The sequence below is a fragment of the Aulostomus chinensis genome, chromosome 12 (assembly GCF_037954235.1).
Source record: "Aulostomus chinensis isolate RoL2024-O1b breed Wild chromosome 12, RoL_Achi_v1.0, whole genome shotgun sequence".
NCBI lineage: Eukaryota > Metazoa > Chordata > Actinopteri > Syngnathiformes > Aulostomidae > Aulostomus > Aulostomus chinensis.
The window spans coordinates 18,776,317-18,801,632 of NC_141331.1; the positions used below are offsets into that span (position 1 = coordinate 18,776,317).

General features: G+C 40.2%; 2 protein-coding genes across 6 annotated transcripts in view; one reads left to right on the top strand and one right to left on the bottom strand.

Annotated features, from left to right (window-relative positions):
* rapgef4a (Rap guanine nucleotide exchange factor 4a) overlaps positions 1-9,078 on the bottom strand; it is a 41,705-nt gene extending 32,627 nt beyond the window's left edge. For 2 of the 3 annotated variants that reach the window (XM_086220657.1, XM_086220656.1), the window contains exons 1-3: positions 8,900-9,077; positions 6,554-6,667; positions 341-468 (exon numbers count right to left, since the gene is read on the bottom strand). In XM_086220657.1, coding sequence (XP_086076783.1) covers positions 341-468; positions 6,554-6,589 — 164 coding nt within the window. In that variant the 5' untranslated portion in view covers positions 6,590-6,667; positions 8,900-9,077. Of the gene's footprint in view, positions 1-340; positions 469-6,553; positions 6,668-8,899 lie in introns of all 3 variants that reach the window. The other variant, XM_086220658.1, reaches the window with a different exon arrangement.
* The window catches only part of ppp1r9ala (protein phosphatase 1 regulatory subunit 9A-like A), a 33,366-nt gene continuing 16,460 nt past the window's right edge, over positions 8,411-25,316 (top strand). For all 3 annotated transcript variants that reach the window (XM_086220651.1, XM_086220652.1, XM_086220653.1), the window contains exons 1-2: positions 8,411-8,572; positions 9,027-11,057. In XM_086220651.1, coding sequence (XP_086076777.1) covers positions 9,162-11,057 — 1,896 coding nt within the window. In that variant the 5' untranslated portion in view covers positions 8,411-8,572; positions 9,027-9,161. The remainder of the gene's footprint in view (positions 8,573-9,026; positions 11,058-25,316) is intronic.

Here is a 25,316-nt window from a genome sequence, read left to right on the forward strand (position 1 = left end):
GCAGATCAAACACCTGGCTGAAGTTAGTAGCCTCCTCTCGTCCGATTGATCATTTCATTTAGTTTTGCTCCAGAATGTCCCTGTGTTGCCTTCAGAGTTTGTCAACATCGGGTCAACCAACAGTTTAAGCCGTTACAAACCCGTGTCCTCGTATAAACAGTGAAAATTAACATGAGGCGCTTTCCACACATCAAGTTCTCAAGCATTTGGTCGTGTTTGCGTTCTAAAATCAAAGCTACCCACTCATTTCAATGCACATATTGCCTCGCCCAAACTACTTGTGCAGCGTCAAAATCGCATTGAGAGCCTTCTGCTCGCTGCAGTGGTTCAGATGAATTACCTCTTATCCAGACACATGATCCACTCGGCTGATTCCGACGAATGTGAAGAAGCGTGCGCTGCTACCATCTTGTGACTCTGCAGCTGCTGCCGAGGATGATGATGATGAGGAGGAGGAGGAGGAGGATGCTGCGGAGGAGAGGAGAGGAGAGGAAAAGAGTGGAGAGGGATGGACTTAATCTCTGCTACCTCCTCTCACCTGCCCACCAGCTGCAGCAACAGGAAATACATCACAGCAAAATAGCCAGATACTGGTGTGTCGCCAGTTAAACCAGTGATAATGTGTTAGAGGAAACGTGACTGCGCAGAAGAGTGGCAATTTACAAGACGTGAGAGTCACAGGGAAGGTTAACGTTACATTTCAGGATAGTTTATGTCTCCAGTTGAATCTAGGGGGGCGATGAAAACTTAGCGCGTAACTTTTTTGAGAGATAAAGGTCATTTTCTGTCCAGTTTTTTACATCCAAGTCAGCATCATATGGCCTCCAAAAGTGCTGAGCCATTAAGGCCATATTCATTGAAATCAAGATTAACAGAGATTATCATTATAGAGCTTGGATTCAAAAGTCAAAGAGTCAAATTTTTTTTTATTGAAATCACAAGATGGACTTTGCTAAAGTCCGAATGCCTGTGTCACACCATCATCACTTCAATAGTTGTTTTTTGTTTTTTTTATTAAATCTGAATAATGACCCAAGCATGATGAATATGATATTGGGACTTGTTATCAAAAGCAAAAGCAGTAGAAAAATAGTGACATAATTTGTCTTTTTTTTTCTTTTTCCAAATGTTTCACTCCTGAATCCTTATTTTTTCCTTATTGACAGTCATGCCTGTAGAAGCACAGAGCTGGTAGACATTAGCTGGAACACGCAGTAAAGCCATGGGATCAAGTCTTACCTAATTAAAGTTCAGATTTCATTAAAATATTACAGAAAAAGGAACATGTCTAAGAAAAGTCAAAGGTATGTTATAATTTTAAGACAGGGTTATAACTTAATCTTCCAAATCCCCTTTGTCACACCTGAAAACCCCTTAGTATAATGCAACAAACCCCTTAGTATAGGGCAACAAACTGTTAAGTAAAGTGCAACAAACACAGTATAGTGCAAGAAATCCCTTAGTTTTGAGCAAAAAACATAGTATAATACAACCTACACCTTAGTATAGTGCAAGAAATCCCTTAGTTTCGTGCAAAAAACATAGTATAATACAACCTACACCTTAGTATAGTGCAAGAAATCCCTTAGTTTAGTGCAAAAAAACATAGTATAATACAACCTACACCTTAGTATAGTGCAAGAAATCCCTTAGTTTAGTGCAAAAAAACATAGTATAATACAACCTACACCTTAGTATAGTGCAAGAAATCCCTTAGTTTAGTGCAAAAAAAACATAGTATAATACAACCTACACCTTAGTATAGTGCAAGAAATCCCTTAGTTTAGTGCAAAAAAACATAGTATAATACAACCTACACCTTAGTATAGTGCAAGAAATCCCTTAGTTTAGTGCAAAAAACATAGTATAATACAACCTACACCTTAGTATTGCACAACAAACCCCTTAGTGTAATGCAACAATCACCTAGTGCAACATAATCCAGGAAACCTTTGTTTTTTCAATCATTATTTCTTTTATTTGAACCAGAGAATAAGCTTCCAAACAAATTATTGACGATTATTGAGGACAAAAAAAACATTTAAAGGAAAAAAGTATGGCATGCACAAAGAAATGCGCGAAAAGGGAAGAATAAAAAGGAAAAAATAATGAAAGCAATGGTCAATCACTCAAAGAAATCCATTTTAGAATTATCGAAGAGACCAAATACAGCAATTTAGCATTGAGGCAAGCTACTTTAAGTGCATAAATAATGAATATAATCAAGTCCAAGTCAAGAATCCCTCTGTTATGAGTGCTTTGTTGGGGTGCATTATTCATCTATGAGTACCTAATAAAGTGGCAGCTGGGTGTGAATGTGCTTGCTTCCAGATTTGTGTTGTAATAAAGGTCTGAATTTCTTCCAGGTCGATAGCCAACCAATGAGTATAGGAATATCTTACCCAGATGAAAAAATGTCTCTTTCGTTAAAACAACATACTGTGATTTTGGGCTACTGGAGTGTAAAATGTTGCCCACATAGTGTAGAGGCTTGTACCAACTCATCTCAATGCCAATGTGCTTTTGTCAACACCTAACAATATCTCACTCCCACAGTAGCTTAATCTTGACAACACGAAGCAGAAATAAAATTCTAATTATTCACGAGATAAACCCACAATAGCTGCGGACTTTTGGGACCGCACGAATAACCCCAACCCTCAGCTGAAACCAGCTGAAATATTTCTTAAACAAAGGAAAATAGAAATAGGTTTAATCAGGATAGAAATACATGAATGATGGAAAGTGTGATGGTGTATTGAGTGGGCATGTGACTTGAATAAAATGGCCAGTCAGCACAATAGGCATCTTCTCTACTACAGGATATTAGTTTACAGTTGCAAATAGCACACAGAGGACAAAGGAGGTATCTAGAATAAGATCATTAGATGACGGTACTTTATTAGGGAAATACTGGCACATAAATTTGGATTCAAGCAAATGATTCAGTGAATGTTTGTGAACGCTTCTTGTGCAGATGACAGCGAATGCCTCCTGCAGTACTTTGTGGAACAACACCATGTCCTCTGTCAAAGTGGGTAAATTTCCATAATGGCCTTGAGAAATTGAAGCTTTGTAATAAGAGGCCTCACAATGAAAGGGTCATTGGTCCCTTTCAGTTACCTTGGAAACAAACTGCGACCAAATCAGAAGTACAGAGATTAAGTGGTGGAGCTGCACAAAGCTTGTTGTGCTGAGAGTCATTAAGAAGTCACTGTATACCTTCAGTATGTCTTTTTCTTATCCATTGCCTTGTTGTGTTTCTTAGTATTGAGTGTTTTCAAATCGGCGATCAAACAAAGGATAAAAACAAATCATTTTTGACTCATCTCAGTGAAAGAAAATCTCTACTGAAATTAATAATAAACATAGACAAATGCGGTGCTGAAGACAAGCACAGAGAGTGAATAGTATGTCAGGCTACCGTGATTTTTTTAACAAAAGCTGACAAATAGTTCCATCATTCTAAAAAAAATATTAAAAGTTTATGATATATGATGTAAAGAACTTTTCTTAAGTAGCGCACACACACACACACACACACAGGGCATGATGACTGATATAACGTCTTAGATGGTCTTATTAAGGCTTTTAATTTGAAAAGTGCACTGACTGACACTGCAAATAACATTTTTGGTCCAATCTATCAAAATAATAAATCTAAATGTTGAACCTCCATCATTCATAGGATAAGTTTTCATGTATTGTTTTTGTATCATGATAGTTAAAAACTCTCCTGATCCTTTTATTTTTACCAATACATGAAATCCTGTAGTTTTCTGCCAGAAGATGGCAGCATTCTCTCTGTAAACACTCAAAGCATGAGGCAGATTATTCAACTCCTACATCAAAAATGCTTAAACATTCTATATTATCCAGCATGTATAAAAGACAGAACGCTCCAGCGAGGCCTGAGTCTGCCAGTGAAATACCTAATATGAGCAAAAGTGCCCACAGCATTCTAGATTTCTTTCATAAATGCTTGCCTCATACAAAACATTTACATTTTTGAGATTTGTGATCATGGTAACATTTTTATTTTCTGTATGAGTTATCTGTCCTGCATATGAAATGCATTTAAGATGTTGTTTGTTTGTTTTTTTAAATCTTAACCGAGCACCTGTTTAATTTCACATCCGGACCTTGAGCTGCACGATACGAAAAACCTCTGGCGCTCCTATTTTAGACCGGCAAGACCTAATTTATTTCATCTGAGTGAGCAGCATTTACACTTCACATCCCTCCTGTTATATATAGTATATATAGGAATGTAAGACTGAGCTCAGGCTTGGGTGTGCACAAAACAACACACACATTCCTGTAATGCTGCATACCACCAGCTCACATTTAAGACATAACAATATGTGAAAATGAACTGCAGCACTTCACATATGCTACCAGTTCATCACCCCCCTGCAACAGTTGTCTGAGAGATAATAAATCATACATGCGGGTGTACTCACGTATGTCACCACGAAGGAGGGATATTTTTTGTGCAACTGTAATAAATGTGCAAACCACTGAACAAAGTGTGCGTTCAGCAAAGAACAAGTGCTTGTGTTGAAAGATTACAAACATTCCAACAGGAGGCAGAAATGTGAGGCAGTTTAGTCCAGACTGAGTTTGAGACATTATCCAAAAGGTTCCACGGACCAGATATCTTCACCTGCTCCCATTTCCGTTTGGTTGCTCTGTCCATGTTGTTTGAAAGGTTTCCATAGGGACCACTGTCTTGGCGGCGGCGTTCCATGTTACCCCCAGGAGAAAGCCCACTGACTGTGTGTGTATATATGGCTTTTCAGACCCGCGGTTGCTAGGAAATGATCCAAAAAGCTTGAAATAGTAAACACATGCAGCCCTTATGTGCAAACACAGCATAATTTCAGACACTGGTGAACGTTTATCACCATGTGTGAGTTCATTTGCAAAAACAGAGAAATGAATCTGATTAAAATGAATAAAAATAGCACGAAACATATTAAAATTCCTATTATTGAATTCTATTACATTCATATTTAAGTTATTATAAGAATGGCTTAGCTATTTTTGCAAATGAGCACACATTTGGGTTTTGTTCAATCATCACCATGATTATACAGACATTTTATTTATTTTAATTCATGTATTTATTTTGCCAGAAGACAATTTTCAGATGGTGTAATACTTGTTTTTGGCAGACATGTGTCTCACTTAAAAGGGGCAAAGTTTAAATTCCACTGTTAAAGGAAATGATGTTTAAAGCAGCGTGCTCCGTAATTGACACTGTCCAGATTTTTCACTCCTATTTCTGAGAGATGGAATCCCCCGAGGTCTTAAAGTCATGGGATTTACATAAAAAAAAAAAAAAAATAGAACACATCGGAAAGCCATAAGCGTAGACGATTAAATAAACCATATGTGAGGGATTTTTTTTAAAAATCACGTAAAACTCCTCGTATCAGATGTCCACGTCTCAAATGGAATGTTAGGCCAGATAACTCCAAAGGAAATGCCTGAGGATTGGACCATTCCCAGAAATGACTCCCTTGAATGTTAGATTAATTTATAACTTTGATACGATGGGCTCAAGTAGCCAAAAATGGAAGCGCTATTTTTATACGTTGTTATCCAGTGAATAGTAATAGCTATAATTATAATGCTTTCTCTTGAAGAAATGTTGATATGGTATCAATATTTCATATATTCTGCAATTAAATATGTAGATGGATTAGACTTTGGGGGCCTAAAAAAATTGTTACGCCCACAAAAAAAGGCCTGTTATATAGACCACCATCTGTTTGTGCCTCTCGCTGTTGTCCAGGCCATTGTTTGTAAAATTGTTACATAATTCTCCTTATGTTTAGTTACATGCAGCTACGAGCTAGTTCATTAAAGGTTCAGGAGGAGATATATGATCTATCAAATATAACTCTTTATATTCTTGAACAAAGCATACATTTTATTCTTAGTTATGAATTTATTATTCATACAAGAGGACATCAAATATTATCTCCCACTTGATCTGACTTCTGCTTCCCTACATTTTGATTGGATGGTTATTTTTAAAATGTAGGTTCTCAGCCACCAAGGAAATGTTGACTCTCATTCAATTACAATAGAAACAAAGTTGCTCTATAACGTGAATCAAACCAGCAAGCAAAGGCAGGGGACATATAAACTTTCTGAGGAGGGGGGGCCGGATTTTAAAGGAGCTTGACAAGTAAAAGAGAGTTTATGTTATGTTTAAAGCAGTCTGTGTTTTTAGACTGATAAATGACTAGGAATGTTATAAAGTCAATATAATTCTATTCGAGGTCAAAGAATGTCTCAAAAACGATGTGCACATTTAGGATGCCTGCTAGTGACCCACTTTTATTGAGGCCAAATGTAACATGAACACTGAGCTCCGAGACGCGCACGTCACATCTGCTGTGCCTTTACACTAATAATCATTAACTTGATGTGACGGCCATGGCGTGGAGAGAAGTCGACGTGGATTTCTCTTCCTTTTTGGAGCACACATTTTATACTTTGAGTATATGAAACCACTTCCAATGTGTGCAGATAAACTTACCTTGTTGTCCCATGTGACACAGAAGGATGTAAGCATACTGTTAGACCCAAAGAGCAGGGCTGCTGCGGTGAGTTGAGGGGAGTTCTACAGCTGTTCCCAACCTGGAGGGTCCCTCTAAAGATAGACGTGAAAAACGTTACTTTGCCTGTGTGGTTATTGACCATGTCCACATTTCTAAAACTTGTATTCATATTCTTAGCATTGCACTCAATTTTTGAATGTAAAAAATATTGGTTTTGGTTGGTTTTAATTAAAGAATGATTATTTAATGAATGCTAATGTATACATCAGCACACATTTAAAACGACCTACAGACACATACCTAGATGATTTTAACATTTCTTGCAATTTGTTTCATTTGTTTGGTACTAAAAAGTCAAATCTTAATTTACCATTTTCAGTATAAACATGAGGCAATTCGAGGGACAGAAATTGTTGCTAGTGGGTATGATGACAACACTGGTGGGGGGGGGGGGGCAGCAGGGGCCAGTGCCCCTGCAACATTGAAACCGGACCCCCCTGTGGCCCCCCACTTAGAATTAAAAAAAAATTATACAATAACGAAGGATGTGTCGGTAATGCGCATCAATACGCGATGATTTCAGATCAAATGTGACTCTTCGACAAAACCCTTGGCCCCACGCTGGCCCCCTCAGTGAAATGGGCCTAGAACCCCCACTGCAGCCCACGTTCCAGTAAAGCTCACAGTGATGAGTTCTAATCCCATCAGTAGTACTACATCATATATGATCTATCATAAGACATCAGGTTTAGTAAAATATTGTTGAAGAAAGTACCGCTCCTCCATTTTATATACAACTGTGAGTTGTAAAAGTAAAAATGACACCCCCAAAAGTGATCAAGAAAAGGCCAGATTAGCACTGCGTGGGCTTGGAAAAATATCACTTTTTTAAAATTGATGCTGCAATTGCAGTATATCAGAGGAACCGTTATGCCATTATTCACATTTTAATAAAAAAAACAAATTGGAATGACTATGCTGAGACTATTTTTTTGTGGGGGATCTGCACCAAATAAAGCCTCTGCAGATCACATCTCTGCAGCACCACAATACTGCAATTAGAATGGTATTTTGACAAAAAAAAAACAAACCTTGCAAATATTTCTCCTACAATTTGGATATTGCACTAGGCCATACAGTGTTTCCCAATAAAATTTAGGGTATCCAGCAAGAGTACTGAGAGGCAAAATTATTATCACAGTCAGTCTGCTCGCGGTGCAGTAAAGTGGAGGAAACCTCAGAGTATTCCCAAACTGTTCGGGGCCCTCAAAACACACTAATGCATCCAATTGAAAGGTTGATGACTCCTGATATCGTTTGTTTTCACGGGGCCAGAAATCTGTAGCCAAAACCCCTAACCACTGCTGAGGGCTATCAGATGATAATGAGAGGCATAAGAAAGAAAACATTCTCTCTGATGAAATCTGGGGAATGTTCTCGGGGACTTTTCTCGTGCTTTTATGCAATATTCAAAACACTGTGACAAACTGCAAATGAAGCTATGTTTACATCAATTACCTGAATGCAAAGAAACTATAACTATAACTCACTGAGATCATTGTGGGTATTTTTTTAAGTGAGGTGTTGTAGAAGTGCAGAGGTCTGGGGGATATGTCCGATTTACACTAAGCTCTTTCCCACGCTTTTGTGCTGTAACTCCTCGTGGTGCTGTGGAAAGAGGAGGAGGAGGAGGAGGAGGAGGAGGGGGAGGAGGAGGAGGAAGGTTGTGTGAGGCAGAGTGGTGGGTTCAGCCCTGGAATGTGAGCGCGCTCCCGAGTCTCTCTGTTCTCGCCGGGCGCGCCGTGCAGACGAGCCTAGTGCGCGCGCAGCGACAAACAGGTCTGGAAGTGCGAGTAGGAGGAGGTGGAGGAGGAGGCAGGAAAAGCGTTGTGGAGCGGGGAATGATGGCGGGGAACAAGAAGAAGAGAGGATAATAAGTTTGATACTGTACAATTGGGACGTTTTAGGCGAACTTTAGACGATGAAGCAAGTGGAAGGTGAGATTCCTCTCAAGTTGTTTACCTTTCCGCGAGCTCGCGTTACCATTTTCAACGGCTCGGACTTCAAAGTGACACAATGAATTGTTCCCTGAGACACTCGGGCTGAGCTTCGTTTGGTTAAACTTTGTGTCGCTTTTTTTCCATCTGTGGTGTAACGTTATCAACAATGCCACCATTGTTTAACTGGTTGAACCAAGCGCAGGCACAAGTTCAAGCTTCTTAGCTAAATTTGTATGGTTTTGGCACGTTAGCTAACACCGGTAAGTTAGGCAGACATCAAATAAAGCTAACGCTAGATTTGCAAGCTACACCAGTATGACTTACCTTTAGTGACCTTTCACGCTATTTTTGCTCTGCTTGTGTATAAGATAAGAATATTTAACTGCTATGTAGGTCACTGTGAGAGAGATCGTGTCTCATTGTTAAAAAGTTTACTGGTTCTTTTCCGCAGATGATTTGAGTGTTTAGTTGAAGAAGCTCCGCCGGACCCATGGCACCGCCTGCGTAAGAGGTGTGGAGGAAATAGTTCCCAAACAAACAAACCCGTCTTTGAAATTGAATTGTAAGGGAAACGTGATACGAAAACATGATCCAAGCGGAAAGTAAAGGAGGTGAGAGGACTCTGAGGAGTGCGTCCCCTCACAGAAATGCATACAAATCCGACTTCCACGCCATCAAATGCACCTTTGATGGTCCAAAGTCTGAAGGCGCCAGTAAATCATATGCAAATGGATCCAGCGACACGCGAGAGGACTCACGGGGGAGACCTTTCGGAACCAGAGTAAATAAGATCAAGAACATATTCTTACAGATGGATGGTCAGCAACTGGAGTGCCAAGATACTAAAATTACTTTGAAGCCTGATGTGTCCCAGGTGACCCCACCAAAGCCAGCTAGCACACACAGAGTCAACTTCAACAGCAGTGCGGAATCCCCCAATTTAGATAAAACTCCCAAGGGAGAGGATGTTGAGATTGACAAAGTGGCTTTGGCAGAGAAGTTTTCAGTGACCAGAAAACTCTTTGAGAGGGGCATCACAGAGCAGCCTGTGGTTGAGAAGCAGTCATCAAACAGAGTAGTAAATCGTTTGTCTCTCGGAAGTGCTTCTGATGAAGGGAAAAGCCCACGTAGAGTATCAGGATCCTCTGAGACCACTTTTAAATCAGACCAAACTCCTACATCGGCAGTTAAGTGTCGTTCAGAGGAGAATGCTGACAGTGAGAAAAAACATATGTCTCGAGCGTCATTAAATGCAGGACCCATGTCCAGGAGGTTGGAGAATTACATGGCTTTGAATGACTCAGAGGACAACACAGCTGCTACAAAAGGGGGGGTGGTGTCGCCTAAACCAGACAGTACCACTGAACACTCACTGCCTATGTCACCAACACGGGGCAGTTCGCACAAAACAACATCTCATGCTAAAGAAGTCTCTAACACTTCAGCTGTTCCTGATGCCACCAACAAACATATACCCCAGACAACTTGTGCTGTTAACAAACCAGCATCCTCCTGTACTGGGCTTAAACCAACATTTCCAGCTACCAATGCAGCTTACAAATCTCCAACAACTGATGTCCCTCACAAACCATTGTCACCAGAGCAAACAACCTCAGTTAGCCAAAGCTATAAGCGTTCGTATTCATCTGGGGATGGATTGAGTAGGACATCTGTCAGTGGGGATGACAGCAAGCTGTGTAGTCCACACTCAAGGGACATGAAGCAGCCTGTTCCATCAGCTGGTGCCTCCCAGAACACCAAGTATTCTGACAAAGCCAAGAGTAAGAACGATGTGGTGCAAAGTCCTACCAGGGATAAGATGGCCAGCCAAAACTCATCATTGGACTCTAGGGGTGTGGGCATGGTGCGGGCAGAGCTAGTAGTCGTTCAGAATGAGTCGTCTGAAAGCGAGGAGAATGAAGAAGAGAAGGTTGACGATAATGTGTTTGAAGAGCAGAGGGTGCAAAAACCCAAAGACCCACCAGTGGACCTGAAAAGAACCTTTGCGCTTGAAAAACAGAACTGTCACCCTCCTCATCATGTCACAATGAGAGAAAAGGAGGCACACAGGATAGTAGAACCTGTGGGTGAAGGTATAGTCTTGGAGGACGATGAGCGATGTGAGCTGAAAGAGGAGAGTAAGGAAGAAATTTTAGTTGTGGGTCATGATGGTGAAGATAACCTTGAAGAAGAAGAGGTTGTAGAAGAGGAGAGCGAACTGGAGGAGCAGGGGGGACCGAACATAACAGATAGGGCCTCACCAGTAGTGTATGGTATTGAGAATGCAGCGTTTGTGGATGACAAGGATGTAGAACAGGTCCTTATGGATGAGAAAGTGGAGGAGAACGCGGAGGAGGAGGAGGAGGAGGAGGAGGATCACCTGCACAGGGAATATGATGACTGCTATGAGGTCCCTGGGCTGTCGGATGAAGAAGGGCCGCCCCCAAAGAGGAAAATCAAGTTCTCCACGGATCCTATTCTGGTAAGTAACTTACGTTTTCATTTCAGCTTTTATGTGTTGAAATCATGCACACGTCACTCAACACCTACATTATAAACCTGTCTCACTATTCTACCTAACATGGGGTTTTCCCTGCAGATACAATGATGTCACAGTGACTGTACCGTATCATTAAATTGTCACACTCCACTATGTTTTCTGAAGTGGCCAGAGAGGCTAGCACTTTGGTAACTGTATCCCACAGCCTACTATCCCTGAATGAGATCAGGAGTAACTGGGGGTAGGGGTAGATTGGAGACAGGTGGTAGCCACGTTGTTAGCGGTATTTGTGTTCATATTTTTGACATTGCATTAGAGCTTGTGAGATCTGAGCCGCATCTATTTAACCCTCTTAAAACTGTAGAATAAACAAAACAAAAAAATCAAATAAAGAAGAGGTCACAACACTGCAACTAAAGCGCCTTGAAGTCTGATGTAAGAATCATCTAATCTATATCTGTTTTTTTTAATTACTTTGTAACAGAGCTCCCAGTTGCTGAAAATGTTTTGGTTTTGCCACACACATCAGATGTATTTTGCCAGTGGGGGTTTTAGGGATGTGGAGGATGTGGTAGTAATATCTTCCATCAAAATATCTAATCACCATGTTGCTAAAACAGGGACTAAACAAATCATTCCTGTGCATTCCGCACCGCCTGTGAACAGCTCTGTGTTTATCCAGCCCTTAAAATGTGCTGTTATCTTAGGGTGTGGATCCCCCATCATCCCAGCTGTCCTGGCAGGGGGTCCTGTAGAGGGGACTAGAGGCCTAGTTACCTGCTAGAGGGCACACAAACAACAGTGGGCCTCCTTCCCCCCAAGTGGTGCAGTGACAGAGACAAACACAACTTTACAGTTCACAACAATTTGTGAGGTTGTCACTGCTCTCGGTGGCAGGTCACACACCGTTGTTAAAAAAAGGGTACGTTTTGAAAGAGTGAAATGGCTCACAGAAGATCGATGTTCATACACAGCTATTTGACCGTTGCCATTTGTCTGTCAGATAGGTGTTTGTGGTTAGGTGACTGAATCAAATTTTGTTGAAAGCCATTCTACTATTATCGTATTTATGTGTGTATGAGAGTTAAGTTTGATACGATACTACATGGATAAACTTTCATGGGCAGCTGAATGTCTTAGAAAGAAGGACATATAACATTTAGGTTACATTTTTAACTAACCCCTTTAGCATTGTTCTATATAAAAATAATAAAGCATCAATAACACTGTTTCCCATCCCTTTTCAACCATCACAAAAAGGCTTCAGCTGTTAATGATATCAAAAGTTCATCTCAACCTTTGAATGAGTTCCCTGAATGCCCTTTTCTTGTCAACATTCCAAAACTAAAAGGTTGTCTTTACTAGGGCTGCAGCGATCGATTCTTTAAGTTATCTGGTCATCTTTTGATAATTCTGGCAATTATTCAAGTAATCGGATAAGAATTATTGCGCATTCTGCAAGTTTTTGATTGTTACTTTTGCTCTATGTCAGAGCAATGGTACTATACAAAAGAGAAAATAAGACAAGTCTCTTAGATGGATGAAAGTATGAAATGCTTATGTAAAAGTACTAAGTAAAGTAACTTTAGTTTGACTGTACCTTTACTTTTAATATTTTTACTTTACTTTTTACTGAAGTACAAACAGGGTCCTACAGGGGATTGGTTCACCAACATGCCACCTTTTTCTCCTCCTATGAGGTTGCTTGTCTGTATTTAGTGATCACAAAAACACCAAGAAGAGAGCCACTAAAGTACAACAAAAGCAATAATAATGTTGATTTTTCAAAAAAAGGAAATAATTACATGCAAGATTTTTAATTGTAATTAGGTATTTTTAAATTGTGGTATTAATGCTTTTACTTAAGTAAAGGATATGAGTTCTTTTTCAATCTCAACAGGTCAATGATCAGTATTTTAGTGACTGTCTGTGGCTCAGTAAGTAGTGTTTTATTTATGATGGCCTACCACATTAAAACACCGGTACCACGACATGATTTTTTTATTTTTGGAGATGCGCACCTTGTCTGACTAGAACAGGGCTGGGCAATTAATTTCTACTCAGGGCCACGTGAGAAATCTGAACTGTGTTGGAGGGCCACACCAACAATGACTTGAACTTAATTCTTCTCAATATTCATTAAAAAATTTACTTGTTCAGTGAGAAAAATCCAGTCTGTGGGGGAGCTGTGATTCAGACTGTAATCCGTAAACACAGCGTCGCTTTACCTTCAACTTCTGTAAAGAAATATCTAGCAGTCCATGTCTTATTGAAAACATGGCATTCGAAATCAGGAGGGGCAGTTGTAGCTAACTAGCATCACCAGTCGCTGTGCGGGTAGACAGACACAAATACGTACGTCCATACATAGATAATAAAAATGTCAGGCTTTTCAAAATAAAAGCAACACAGTTGTTTTGCATGCACAGTACAAACACTTGTTCATTTGTGTTTATGACTGATATACCGCGGGCTGGACAGGGATGCCCAAAGGGCTGGATGTAGCCCACAGGCCGTAAAATGCCCAGGTCTGGTCTAGATGGTTAACTCTTTATTTGTACAACTCTTGTAAGATTTATGTCTGTTGTTTCTACGAAAATAGTCAAACTCAAGACAGTCTTTCCCAGATCTCAGGATGATGGTTCCCTTCTAGACATGTCCCTCTCTGTCTTCCTGTCAAACTAATGACAGCAGACTGTCTGCACACAGCATGATGTTACACTCTGCAGTGTTTCACACACAGAGACTTTATTTGTGCAGACACTCAGGTATAGTTTGTGGCCAATTCTGGCATTTTTATTTATTTTATTAATCAGTCTAAGAGGATGATGGCATCCACGATTGATTAGTGCCCACCTGTTCACTCTGCTCTGAGAAGGTCTGACAGTTTCTGACAGACACAGACTCTCCAGTTTAATATAAAGGCCTCCTGATATAGTTGTTAAATCTTATGAGTTCACCTGGTTGTTGTTGATGTCATTCACCATCACGATAGTTTCGACTGTTTTAACAAACTACATCATTTACAGCAAGTCTCCACGTGCAGCTTTCTGCTGTGAAAACTGATCAGGGTGAATTTATACATGGAAAACAAAAACAAATGCATTGGGTTTTGGGGTGACTAGAAAACTTCCTGCTGATAAAAATGTCAATGGATCAGACACAGACAGGTTAAGAGGAGCGCACTGACCTTTTGTGTGTGTGTCTGTGTGTTTGTGTACTGCATGCGCCTGTATGTAGGAACTGCGTTGACGCAGAGTGAGAGACGCCTGAGCTATGTAATAATAAATTCTATCAATACTTAAGCTTATGAATACTCATGTCTTGAATAATTCAGTTGTTTAATACCGAATTTCAGTGATTATCTTGCTGAACAAAACCTGTTTTAATGTAGAAAGTGTGCATGCAGTTGAAGAGCTAAAATACAATGTGCAATAGCTCATTAGTGCTGGCTTAATTAGGCTTTGAATCATGGTCTGATGTGCACTTCATCTGTGTTTTAACTACTTACTCTTTTGTGTGTTTCATTTATTTCTATAACTGTCCTTCAACATTTAGACGTTCTAGCTCCAAAATGATCTGCTCAGTTTGAGTCACCATTTTTCAGTCTATAATCCGAGTCAACCAAAAATGCAAGTACGCATGCGTAAGAGAAGGTCCACCATCATGGACAGCATCTTCCTGATTAGCCATCATGCCAAAATACAATCACTGCCTGATCAAGCAAAGTATCATGGGTTTCATATGAATTAGCAGATGGGCTGGGACAAAGTTCACTGTTGATTTCAGCACAGAACTGGAGGAACACCAGATTAACAAATAAAACCCATTCTGTTAAACTGTACATGTGTTTTTAATATAGTGTTAAGCTTGAGCCCCAATGTTTTTGCTTGTTGTTGCTAAGTTCTTGTGGCAGACATATTGGATTTTTTATTTTTACACCATCTTAAGTATTTGAAACCTGGCTTGATGGATTTTTTTAAATGTTGTAGTCTTTCAACATGATAGAGCCCTTTGAGGAATGTATGTTGTCACAATTTCTCTTCTTTTGGCAGCCATATTGGATTTTTCATTTTTCTAAAACTGGTTGACCACCTAAGTTGGACATACAGTTGTATGTATATGGTTGCTTTCTGGTTTGATTTGCTTTTTAAAACTTGTTTCAAACCAGCCAGTGATTTTGTGGTTGACTAAGATCATAGATAGTTAATGTTTGAAGAAAACAAATAAACTCAGCACAATGGAATTTCAGGAGAGTAACTGAAGAATGACACAAGCACACCGGCTCACAATAGTAAAGGGAACTTGTGCTTGCTGCAGCACAATAATAAATAAACCCGAAGGCTGGTTTCAGACTGAATCAGACACTATGGTGGTTGTGCAGTAGTGTAGGCATGTCACTGGGCCTGTTATTGGTGTGACCCATGTTTTGATTCACAAGATTGCAGCAATATGCACCCAAAAGCAGTTTGCCAACTGCTGTTAATCAACAAACAAAGAATACAATTCCTCACTCCCAACTTTGACCTGTTCCTCCATTTCATCAATTGGTCAAAGACCAAAAAATTGCAATCAGTCTTTGCCTCAGTGCCTGATTTGGTTGACTTCAGGAGTATCTGTAAAAGTTTTTTCTTAACCTATGGGCGCTTCGTCCACATGGAACCGGCGTTTTGGGAGCCGGAATACAATGATTTTTTTTTAAAAAGAAATGAGTCCTTGAGTCAACAAATCTGGTTTACAACCCATACGCATCTTTTCTGAGACAATGTCGCCATTGCCCCATCCCTGCCTTAACCCGTATGTGCGTGCTCCATGTCTTCTTCTGTTTTTGGTGTATTTCTGTGGCAGCGTTGCCTTCCTTACAGGGCTGGCAGACGATGCTGTGTTTAAGGAAAAGGTTTTTAAAATGAGATTGTTTTCATCCCTGTGTGGACAGGGCCTTAGTCTAAGTCACAAAGCTGTCAGCAAACATTTGTACCTGAGGCAGGGATATCAAAAGCCTCCTCCTACTGTTGCATGTCTCCACAGTCTCTTAGTCAGAGCTGGCCCTCTGAGCCAGCTCCCTTGTGTTGTAGTTGACTGGGAGTGAGGAATGGCTTTGTAATTCTGGCCCACATTGGGATTAGGTCCCTTCGTAACCTGAGTGCTCTTGACAGGGGAGGTATCCTGTATGAAAGAAAGGTTCTCTTTGTGAACTAGAGGAGATATTCAGCATGTCCTTCTTATCGAGACAAAGTGGATGAACAGTGATTTCTTGGGCAGTCAGGATTTGTACAGACTAAATTAGTTGATTTCTAGCAGGGTAAATCTAATGTCAAGCCAAATGTTGGATATGAAATTGAACTGTTTTCAGTTACATTAGCACTGCAGGAGGTGAGAGTACTCTTTTGCATGTATGTTAAAGCTGAGTCTTTAATCTTTACTAGGCTGATGTAAGGCTACATTCCCTTTTCTGCTGTGTCAGTACACAAGTGTGCTATACCCTCCAGCTGTACAAGCAGTATACATATTGCACCATTTTAAGATTATATCTCTGGTATTCATATGTCATGTTACTTCCCCTACAAATAGAAAAAGTTGGGCAATAATATTAAGTCCGCAGATGCAGGCTTTTCCAGAAAAATCTTACGTGAAGCAGTTTACAGGCTCTAGTTGTGGCAGAAAGCTAAGAGTTGTTGAATGATTGTTGATGACACCAGCAGCAGGTGTGTTATCTGCTTGGAGACAAAGATGGCATAGTCATTTTCGCAGCAGTTATGTTTTATATATAGATTAATGTGCAGCAGATGACTTTGAGTTTTATATGTCATGGTTCATGAAAAATATTTGGTCACTCTCCTTTTATTCCAGTACAATGGGGGGGGGGGGGGGGGGTCTACTGCATGTTGTTATTTACAGTTGGGACCTTGCTTCTCTGTTTCATCAATTAAGTTTGTTGCTTTTGCCTTGCATTAAGATGCATCCGGTCACATTGTCTAAGTGAATTACTTGGCATTAAATTGCATCTTCAGTGATCACTTATGATCAGATCTGCCTTCCCTGCTTTGTATACACAGTAATACCTACATTATGTCTGATTACTGAGACCACATATGCTACCAGTCAAAAGTTTAGGCACACCTTCTCATTTAATGTATTTTTTTCTTTGTTTTCATGAATATTTACATTATAGATTGTCACTGAAGGCATCAAAACTATGAATGAAAACATGGAATTATGTTGTGACCAAAAAGTATGATATAACCCAGAACATGTTATATATTTTAGATTCTTCAAAATAGCCACCCTTTGCTTTTATTATTGCTTTGCACACTCTTACCATTCTCTCAATTACCCTCATGAGGTCATCTCCTGAAATGGTTTTCTCACATTCTTGAAGGAGTTCCTAAAGATGCTGAGCACTTGTTGGCCCTTTTGCCTTCAGTCTGCTGTCGATCTCATCCCAAACCAACTGAATTGGGTTTAGGTCAGGTGACTGTGAAGGCCAGGTCATCTGGCGCAGCCCTCCACCACTCTCCTTCAAGGTCAAATAGCCCTTACACTGCTTGGAGGTGTTTGAGATAATTGTCCTGTTGCAAAACAAATGAAGGTCCAACTTCACGCAAACCGGATGGGATAGCATGCCACAGCAGCATGCTGTGGTAGCCATGCTGGTTCAGTGTGCCTTCAATTTTGTATAAATCCTTAACATTGTCACCAGCAAAGCAACCGCACACCATCACATCTCCTCCTCCATGCTTCACGGTGGGACCACCGTGTAGAGACCATCTACTCACTTTTTCTGCGTCACACAAGGACATGGCAGGTGGAACCAAAGATCTCAAATTTGGACTCACCAGACCAAAGCCCAGATTTCCACTGGTCTAACGTCCATTCCTTGTGTTTCTTGGCCCAAACAAATCTCTTCTGCTTGTTGCTTTTCCTTAATAGTGGTTTCTTAGCAGCTATTTAAACCATAAAAGCCTGGTTGGCCCAGTCTCCTCTTAACAGTTGATGCAGAGATGTTTCTGCTACTAGAACTCTGTGTGGCATTAATCTGAGCTCTGATCTGAGGTGCTGTTAACTTGCGATTTCTGAGGCTGGTGACTTGGATGAACTTATCCTCAGCGGCAAAGGAGACTCTTGGTCTACCTTTCCTGGGGCAGTCCTCATGTGAGCAAGTTCCATCGTTGCGCTTTATGTATTTTGTGACCGTACTTGGGGACACATTCAAAGTTCTTGCAATTTTCCGGACTGACTGACCTTCAGTTCTTAAAGTAATGATAGACTGTAGTTTCTCTTTACTCAGCTGGTTGGTTCTTGCCATAATATGAATTTTAACAGCTGTCAAATAGAGCTGACAGCTGTGTACCAACCGGACTTCTGCACAACACAACTGATGGTCCCAACCCATTAAGATGGCAACAAAGTCCACAAATGAACCCTGACAAGGCAAACGTGTCAAGTGAAAACCATTTCAGGTGACGACATCATGAAGCTCATTGAGAGAAGGACAAGGGTCTGCAGTGCTGTCAACTAAGCAAAGGGCAGCTACTTTGAGGAACCTAAAATATAAAACATATTTACAGTTATTTAACAAGTTTTTCTTTGCTACATAATTCCACACATCTTGCTTCATATATTTAATGTCTTCAGTATGTATCTACAATGTAGAAAGTATTAAAAACAAGAAAAAACACTGAAGGAGAAGGTGTGTCCAAACTTTTGACTAGTAATATACAGTGGGTTCGGAAAGTATTCAGACCCCTTCACTTTTTTCATGTTGCAGCTTAATGCCAAAATCATTTAAATTCATTTTTTTCCTCATCAATCTGCACTCAATACCCCATAATGACAAAGTGAAACCAGAAATTTAGAAATTTTTGCAAATTTATAAAAAATGAAAAACTGGAATATCACATTCTCATAAGTATTCAGACCCTTTACTCAGTACTGAGTTGAAGCACCTTTGGCAGCAATTACAGCCTCCAGTCTTCTTTGGTATGAGATGACAAGACTTGCACACCTGGATTAGGGGATTTTCTGCCATTCTTCTCTGCAGATTCTCCTAAGATGTATCAAGTTGCATTGAGACTGTCGGTAGACAGTCATTTTCAGGTCTCTCCAGAGATGTTCGATTGGGTTCAAGTCAGGGCTCTGGCTGGGCCACTCAAGTACATTCACAGAGTTGTCCTTAAGCCACTCCTCAGTGTTTTGGCTGTGTGCTTTGGGTCATTGTGCTGTTGGAGGGTGAATCGTCGGCCCAGTCTGAGGTCCTGACCAGTCTGGATCAGGTTTTCATTAAGTATATATATCTCTCTACTTTGCTCTGTTCAGCTTTCCCTCAACCCTGACCAGTCTCCCAGTCCCTGCTGCAGAAAAACACCCCCACAGCATGATGCTGCCACCACCATGCTTCACCGTTGGGATGGTATGTGGCAGGTAATGAGCTGTGCCTGGTTTCCTCCAAGCATGGCACTGAGAATTAAGGCCAAACTGATCAAGCTTGGTTTCATCAGACAAGAGAATCTTGTTTCTCATGGTCTGAGAGTCCTTTAGGTGCTTTCTTGTAAACTCCAAGCAGGCTTTCCTGTGTCTTTTACTGAGGAGAGGCTTCTGTCTGGCCACTCTGCCATTAAGCCCAAATTGGTGGAGTGATACAGTGATGGTTGTCCTTCTGGAAGTTTCTCCCATCTCCACACATGATCTCAGGAGCTCAGCCAGAGTGACCATCGGGTTCTTGGTCAGCTCTCTTAACAAGGCCCTTCTCCCCGATTGCTCAGTTAGGCTGGGCAGCCAGCTCTAGGAAGAGTCCTGGTTGTTCCAAACTTCTTTCATTTAAGAATTATGGAGGCCACCGTGCTCTTGGGAACCTTCAATGCAGCAGAAATTTTTTTTGTAGCCTTCCCCGCATCTGTACCTCGACACAATCCTGTCTCTGATCTCTGCAGGCAGTTCCTTTGACCTCATGACTTGGTTTTTGCTCTGATCTACATTGTCAGCTGTGAGACCTTATATTGACAGGTGTGTGCCTTTCCAAATCATGTCCAATCACTTGAATTTACCACAGGTGGATCCCAATTAAGGTGTAGAAACATCTCAAAGATGAACAAGCAAAATGGAAGGTATCTGATGTAAATTTAATGTGTCATAGCAAAGGGTCTGAAGACTTAAGAAAATGTGATATTTCAGTTTTTCATTTTTAATAAATTGCAAAAAATTCTGATTTCACTTTGTTATATGGGGTATTGAGTGCAGATTGATGAGGAAAGAAATTAATTTAAATGATTTTAGCATAAAGCTGCAACATGACAAAATGTGAAAAAAACGAAGGAGTCTGAAATCTGTCTGAACCCACTGTACATATTTTTTTTTAACCTGTGATAATTTGTATCGTATTTATATAAAAATGGCACGACAGGGATACTTCTCAAATCATGATGTGACACTGACATTTTAGTTATATTTTAGGACACAATCTTTTTTAGATGTTCTGGCTATATTATTTGCTAAGATGATTTACAGAAAGTTAGAGATTGGCTGCTGGGTGAACTAGATTGTATTGAGAGGAGGTAGAATGGTGTCGCAATGCTTTCCCTGCTTCTAGTTAGTCTGAGGATGAGGGTGAAATCAAAATATTATAGACTGGCTCCTCCCTCAGGTATTCCTAGCAAACTAAATTACTTACAGCCCAATATGTTGGACAGTCAGAGCTTATCAGTCAATGTTGTTAGGTTGTGTATGTAATGTATACCATATTGGTATTTACAGACATTCATAATGTAAGATTGCAGATGACATTTTGGTATTTTGGGGTGGATTTGTGTTTAGCTGCAGAATTGCTGACCCCTCTATTCGCTGCATCTCTTCTTGCTGTGACAGCAACCTTCGGCTGTTTCACTCAGGCTTAGAGAAGTTTGGCAAAGGAACTCATGTCTCTGCCAGGTCAACACCCACCATACATCCTCATGCCCAGTTAAATCATTTCTTTTTGCAGAGCACCACATGTAGCTACACTTGAGGAAGCTAGGCAAAAAACAAAAGTTGATCAGTTGGGCGGTATACACTACAGCAGGGGTGGGGAATCATGTGCCATGGAGGGCCATGTGTAAGCAGGTTTTCCTTCCAACCAAACACTTCAACAGGTGATTTCACTGATTAACATAGCTCTGTGGCTGAAGGCCACCAAGAGTCATACATGAGGGACATTGTGTTATGCAGTACAGTAGGATGCATTAAAATTATGACCATAACTGATTATATTTAGGAAGACTTGCCTTTGTCTCTGTATTTCATGTGATTTGTGAAGTGACGTGTTTCTAATTTGTACTAAACTGACTCCGTCATTAAGATGCTTGGCCTTTTAATACAGAACCTAACAATCCTTGGAATGCTGACCCAATAGATATATTTAGGGCTAGGCAATATGGCAAAAAAAAAAAAAAAATCCCAATTTTTTCATGTCAGTATCAAAATCTTGACTTTATCCACGTTCTTTAGTTTTTCATTTTGCTTAAGAATAGTTTAGAAGTTGGGCAAATTCAGGGCCACAGTTTTGCTCACACTCATGTAGGAGGCTTATATTTGGTTCCTTGCTCCTCAAAATGACATGTAAGTTTTTTTTGTTGTTGTTGTTGCAGGTGATTTGCATAATGCTCTGTCTCGACAGCCAATCAGGGTTGATATTCTCCCGACGTTTCTGACATCCTCATGTTTAATCAGACATGGCATTCCAAACATTGCCGTATGTGAATACTCTGAGCCTCTACAACACGATTTTGTACACCATAGGATTATGTTATGAACACAGACACGGTGTTGTGAAGTTCTACAATGTTTCTAGGACTGGTAGAGCAGAACAGAAATGATGATTATATATGTAGATAACGTGCTGCGTGTCTGAGCCTTGAACTGCAACAGATAGAATGTCATGTCATATGTCTGAGGACATATCTAATTGTGAACAGCCTGATCATCATATTACACATCTATACTTCATTTGGCATATAATAGTCTGTGTCTAGACAGAGATTTTTCTGTCCATCCAAGGCCTCAATATTCCCACCCTCAATAGGTTGTGTAAAAAGGGCATAAGTGTTCTTACTTCCTTTATGAAAAGGGTCTTCTGCTGGCCTGAGGAATGTCTGGCAGGCCTCTTGCTTCATCCAACCAGCACAGAGGCCCTCATAGGATCCGAGTTCCCTCCAAGCACCTGGGCTAGTGGGGGACCTGCCAAGCCTTGAATACTAATGCAGTCAGCTCAATGCTTTTCATTTAACTACATGGCATCAGATGAGTCTTGGGCTGATTATGATAGCCTTATATTGTTCATTGTGTGAGTTTGAGACTAGCATTGTGTATGTGAAATGGAAATTTTACCACAATTGTATTAAATGTGCTCAGCAGCCTTGAAGGACAAATGTAGCTTTTGTGGAACATTTTTCAAACAAACCTGTTTAACCTGCTCGTGGTTGTGCTCCCTTAGAATTGTGACTCCATTGTGGCACTCTTCTCCCCTCACACGTCACCTATTTTTGCTGTTATCATACATTAATACATAAGTTCAAGGCAGATTAATGTAAACATCATTGTTTTTGAAGTCACTGATAACTTCACAAACGATAAATCCATTTAATGAGTATATGCAGAAAGCGCTAGATACAAAGTTTGCTCTTGGTCTTGGTGGGTTTTTACAGAAGTAGAAAACTGGGCCCCATCCCTTTTTCCTAATTACTGTATGATGAGCGCCAGGCTGCCACCCCCACCCCAGCTGGCTCTAACAGTGTGCTTTGATTTGTTGTCTTTTTGTAGGCTTGCTTACATTACCAGCTTCCCAATCCAGTGGTCAGCTCTCATTTCTCACTGGCAAGAGATTTCTCTGGTTTGCTTTCCTTGCAGCTGCTGACTCATTTCCCACATTGGTATTCTGTTATGGGGAGGGGAATGAGGGAAATATGGAAAGGGTTACAGTTTAAAATTGCGGGCATGTGTGTACATCTGTGCCTGTGAGTACATGATGATAGGATAGGCCACTGAAGTTGCTGAAGATCAAACAGATGAAAAGCCAATGCACACTGCAGGGGTTAGAGTTTTGGAAGAAACGTGATCAAAATAGCGTACTGACCCACACTAGAATTTTGAAGAAAGAGATCAACATTAAATAAACACATTTAACACCTTGCTCTGCCTAAATATAAAGGAGTATGCAATCAATACAATTTAGGAAATATACTTATTCACATGCCTCCCTGGAGCCAGACAAGAACATTGACACCCCTCTCACATGTCCTCTGTATGTGCAGTAGGGAATTGAGCCCAGCTGACGGCTACTTAGTTTATCACATTTAATTGTCGTGGCTGAGAAAGGACATCATAATTCTGACTAAAGTCATCAAATTCTCTTTCACCAAAATGGTCTTTAACTGCATTCATAGAACTAGGTTTGTTCATAATATTTATTATAAAATAAAAGTTTTTTTATCATGAATCATTGTAATTTTTTTAATCAAATACAAAGCTGGAATTACTGTCTGGACTGGGTGCAGTGATTTTTGGCAGCACCTCTAAAGCTCCATCATATCTTCAGCCAAACAGACAAAACCTTTGTTGATGACTAGAAGAAGGATTGTTTCTTCTAATTATGACCGACTTTGTAAGAGAGGTGGACAACATTTACTTCTGGACAAACCAAAATCCTGAACCTTATCTATCTGAAACCTTAGAACTGGAACTGCTGATTAGGCAAGATGGAGGTATCTGGAGTCCCCATCCACGACCATTCATGGTGCTAAGCTAGCAGTCAGTGGGTCTCTGTGTGTTTCAGCCCCCTAATGCACACACTCAGGAGAGAGGTGTATCTATCTTATTATTTGGGTTTTGGGAGAGAATGAATACACGTATTTCCCCAAGAGATAGCGTGGTTGTTAGCACTTTCGTCTCCTTTTTACTCAAACAGCAGTTTTATACATTCATTACAGGAGATAGAAACAGTTTGATTTTGAATTGCAAAGAAGAAAGGGTTTACGTTATTGGATGACAGCAAAAAGCATTGTTCAAAAAGGTCTGAGTCCATAGCAATGGGAAAATGAGACATGAGAGTCAGGGAGGTGCCTGGGCCTCAGTTTGCTCTGGTGCTCCCCATATTCTATTAGCCTACATTTAAATCGTTGATTACTTAAGTCTCCAAAGTCTAAACTAAGAAGCATTTTTTTAACCTGAATGACTCTTCTGTCTGTTCTAGTTATGTGAATCCATTTTTACGGTCTCAATTAAACGTTGATAAGCTTCCTCAGTACCTCTATTTATAGGAGGACTTTGAAACCTGTCCAGACTCAGAGATAGTATTATTTCAAATTTTAAGCATTGCGAAGATGTCTTGAGTAGCAGTTGGTTATTTGACTACTGTGTGCAGTGGCTTTGCCTTTATGTGAGAAAGATTATTGACCAATTTAAAACAAGTGTAGAAGAAAGGAGGAGAACTCACAAATAGAAGGACTCACTTAGGTAGGTGGAGTGTAAATGCCACATGGATAGCTTTCTCGCATTTATCACAGAGCTGCAGTAATGTGCGTAATCTTTTGATTTCTAATCTTTTTTTATTCGACGTTGGAGGCTGAATGACAGGGGTATTTGAAAGTGGACCAAGTCACTACATGGGCACCTTGTTTCACACAATATGAATCCACTTGTATACACGTGTCTAAAACTTGGTAGGAGATGAGATAAGTAGAAATTCTGGTTATTCTCTTTGACAAATTGAACAAACCTCCTGCAATCTTGAAGTCTAGGGAGTCGCTATTGTGTCCAAAGGCAACACAGAGAGGAGACAAAACAAGAGAGATGTTTACTGAGGCTTTATTCAAGTCTTGACATGCTGCAAGATCTTGACTTCAAATTTTGTTGCCCACAGTGGAAATGTTTCCTGGATTACATCATCAAATGTTCTCATTGCAAATGTATCAGTCGTAATCCCATAGCCTAAATCCCTCTTTTTTTGGGCTAAATTGTAACTCTGTTTTTGTTTTAATTATTGTTTACTACTTTCAACGTCATGGAAGAACAGCACGCACATTTGACACAGTGACAGGGATTATGTGTCTTTTCATTTTCAAGGTTCCACAGTGGAGTCCAGATTACATCAGCTGACTGCTCAGAGTTTTGAATTAAGTCAGTTTTTAAGTATCATTCAATACAGAGCTGCAATTTTACTTGAAAAATTATGCAAAAAAACAACAACAGTACAGCAGATATCACAGGACTGGG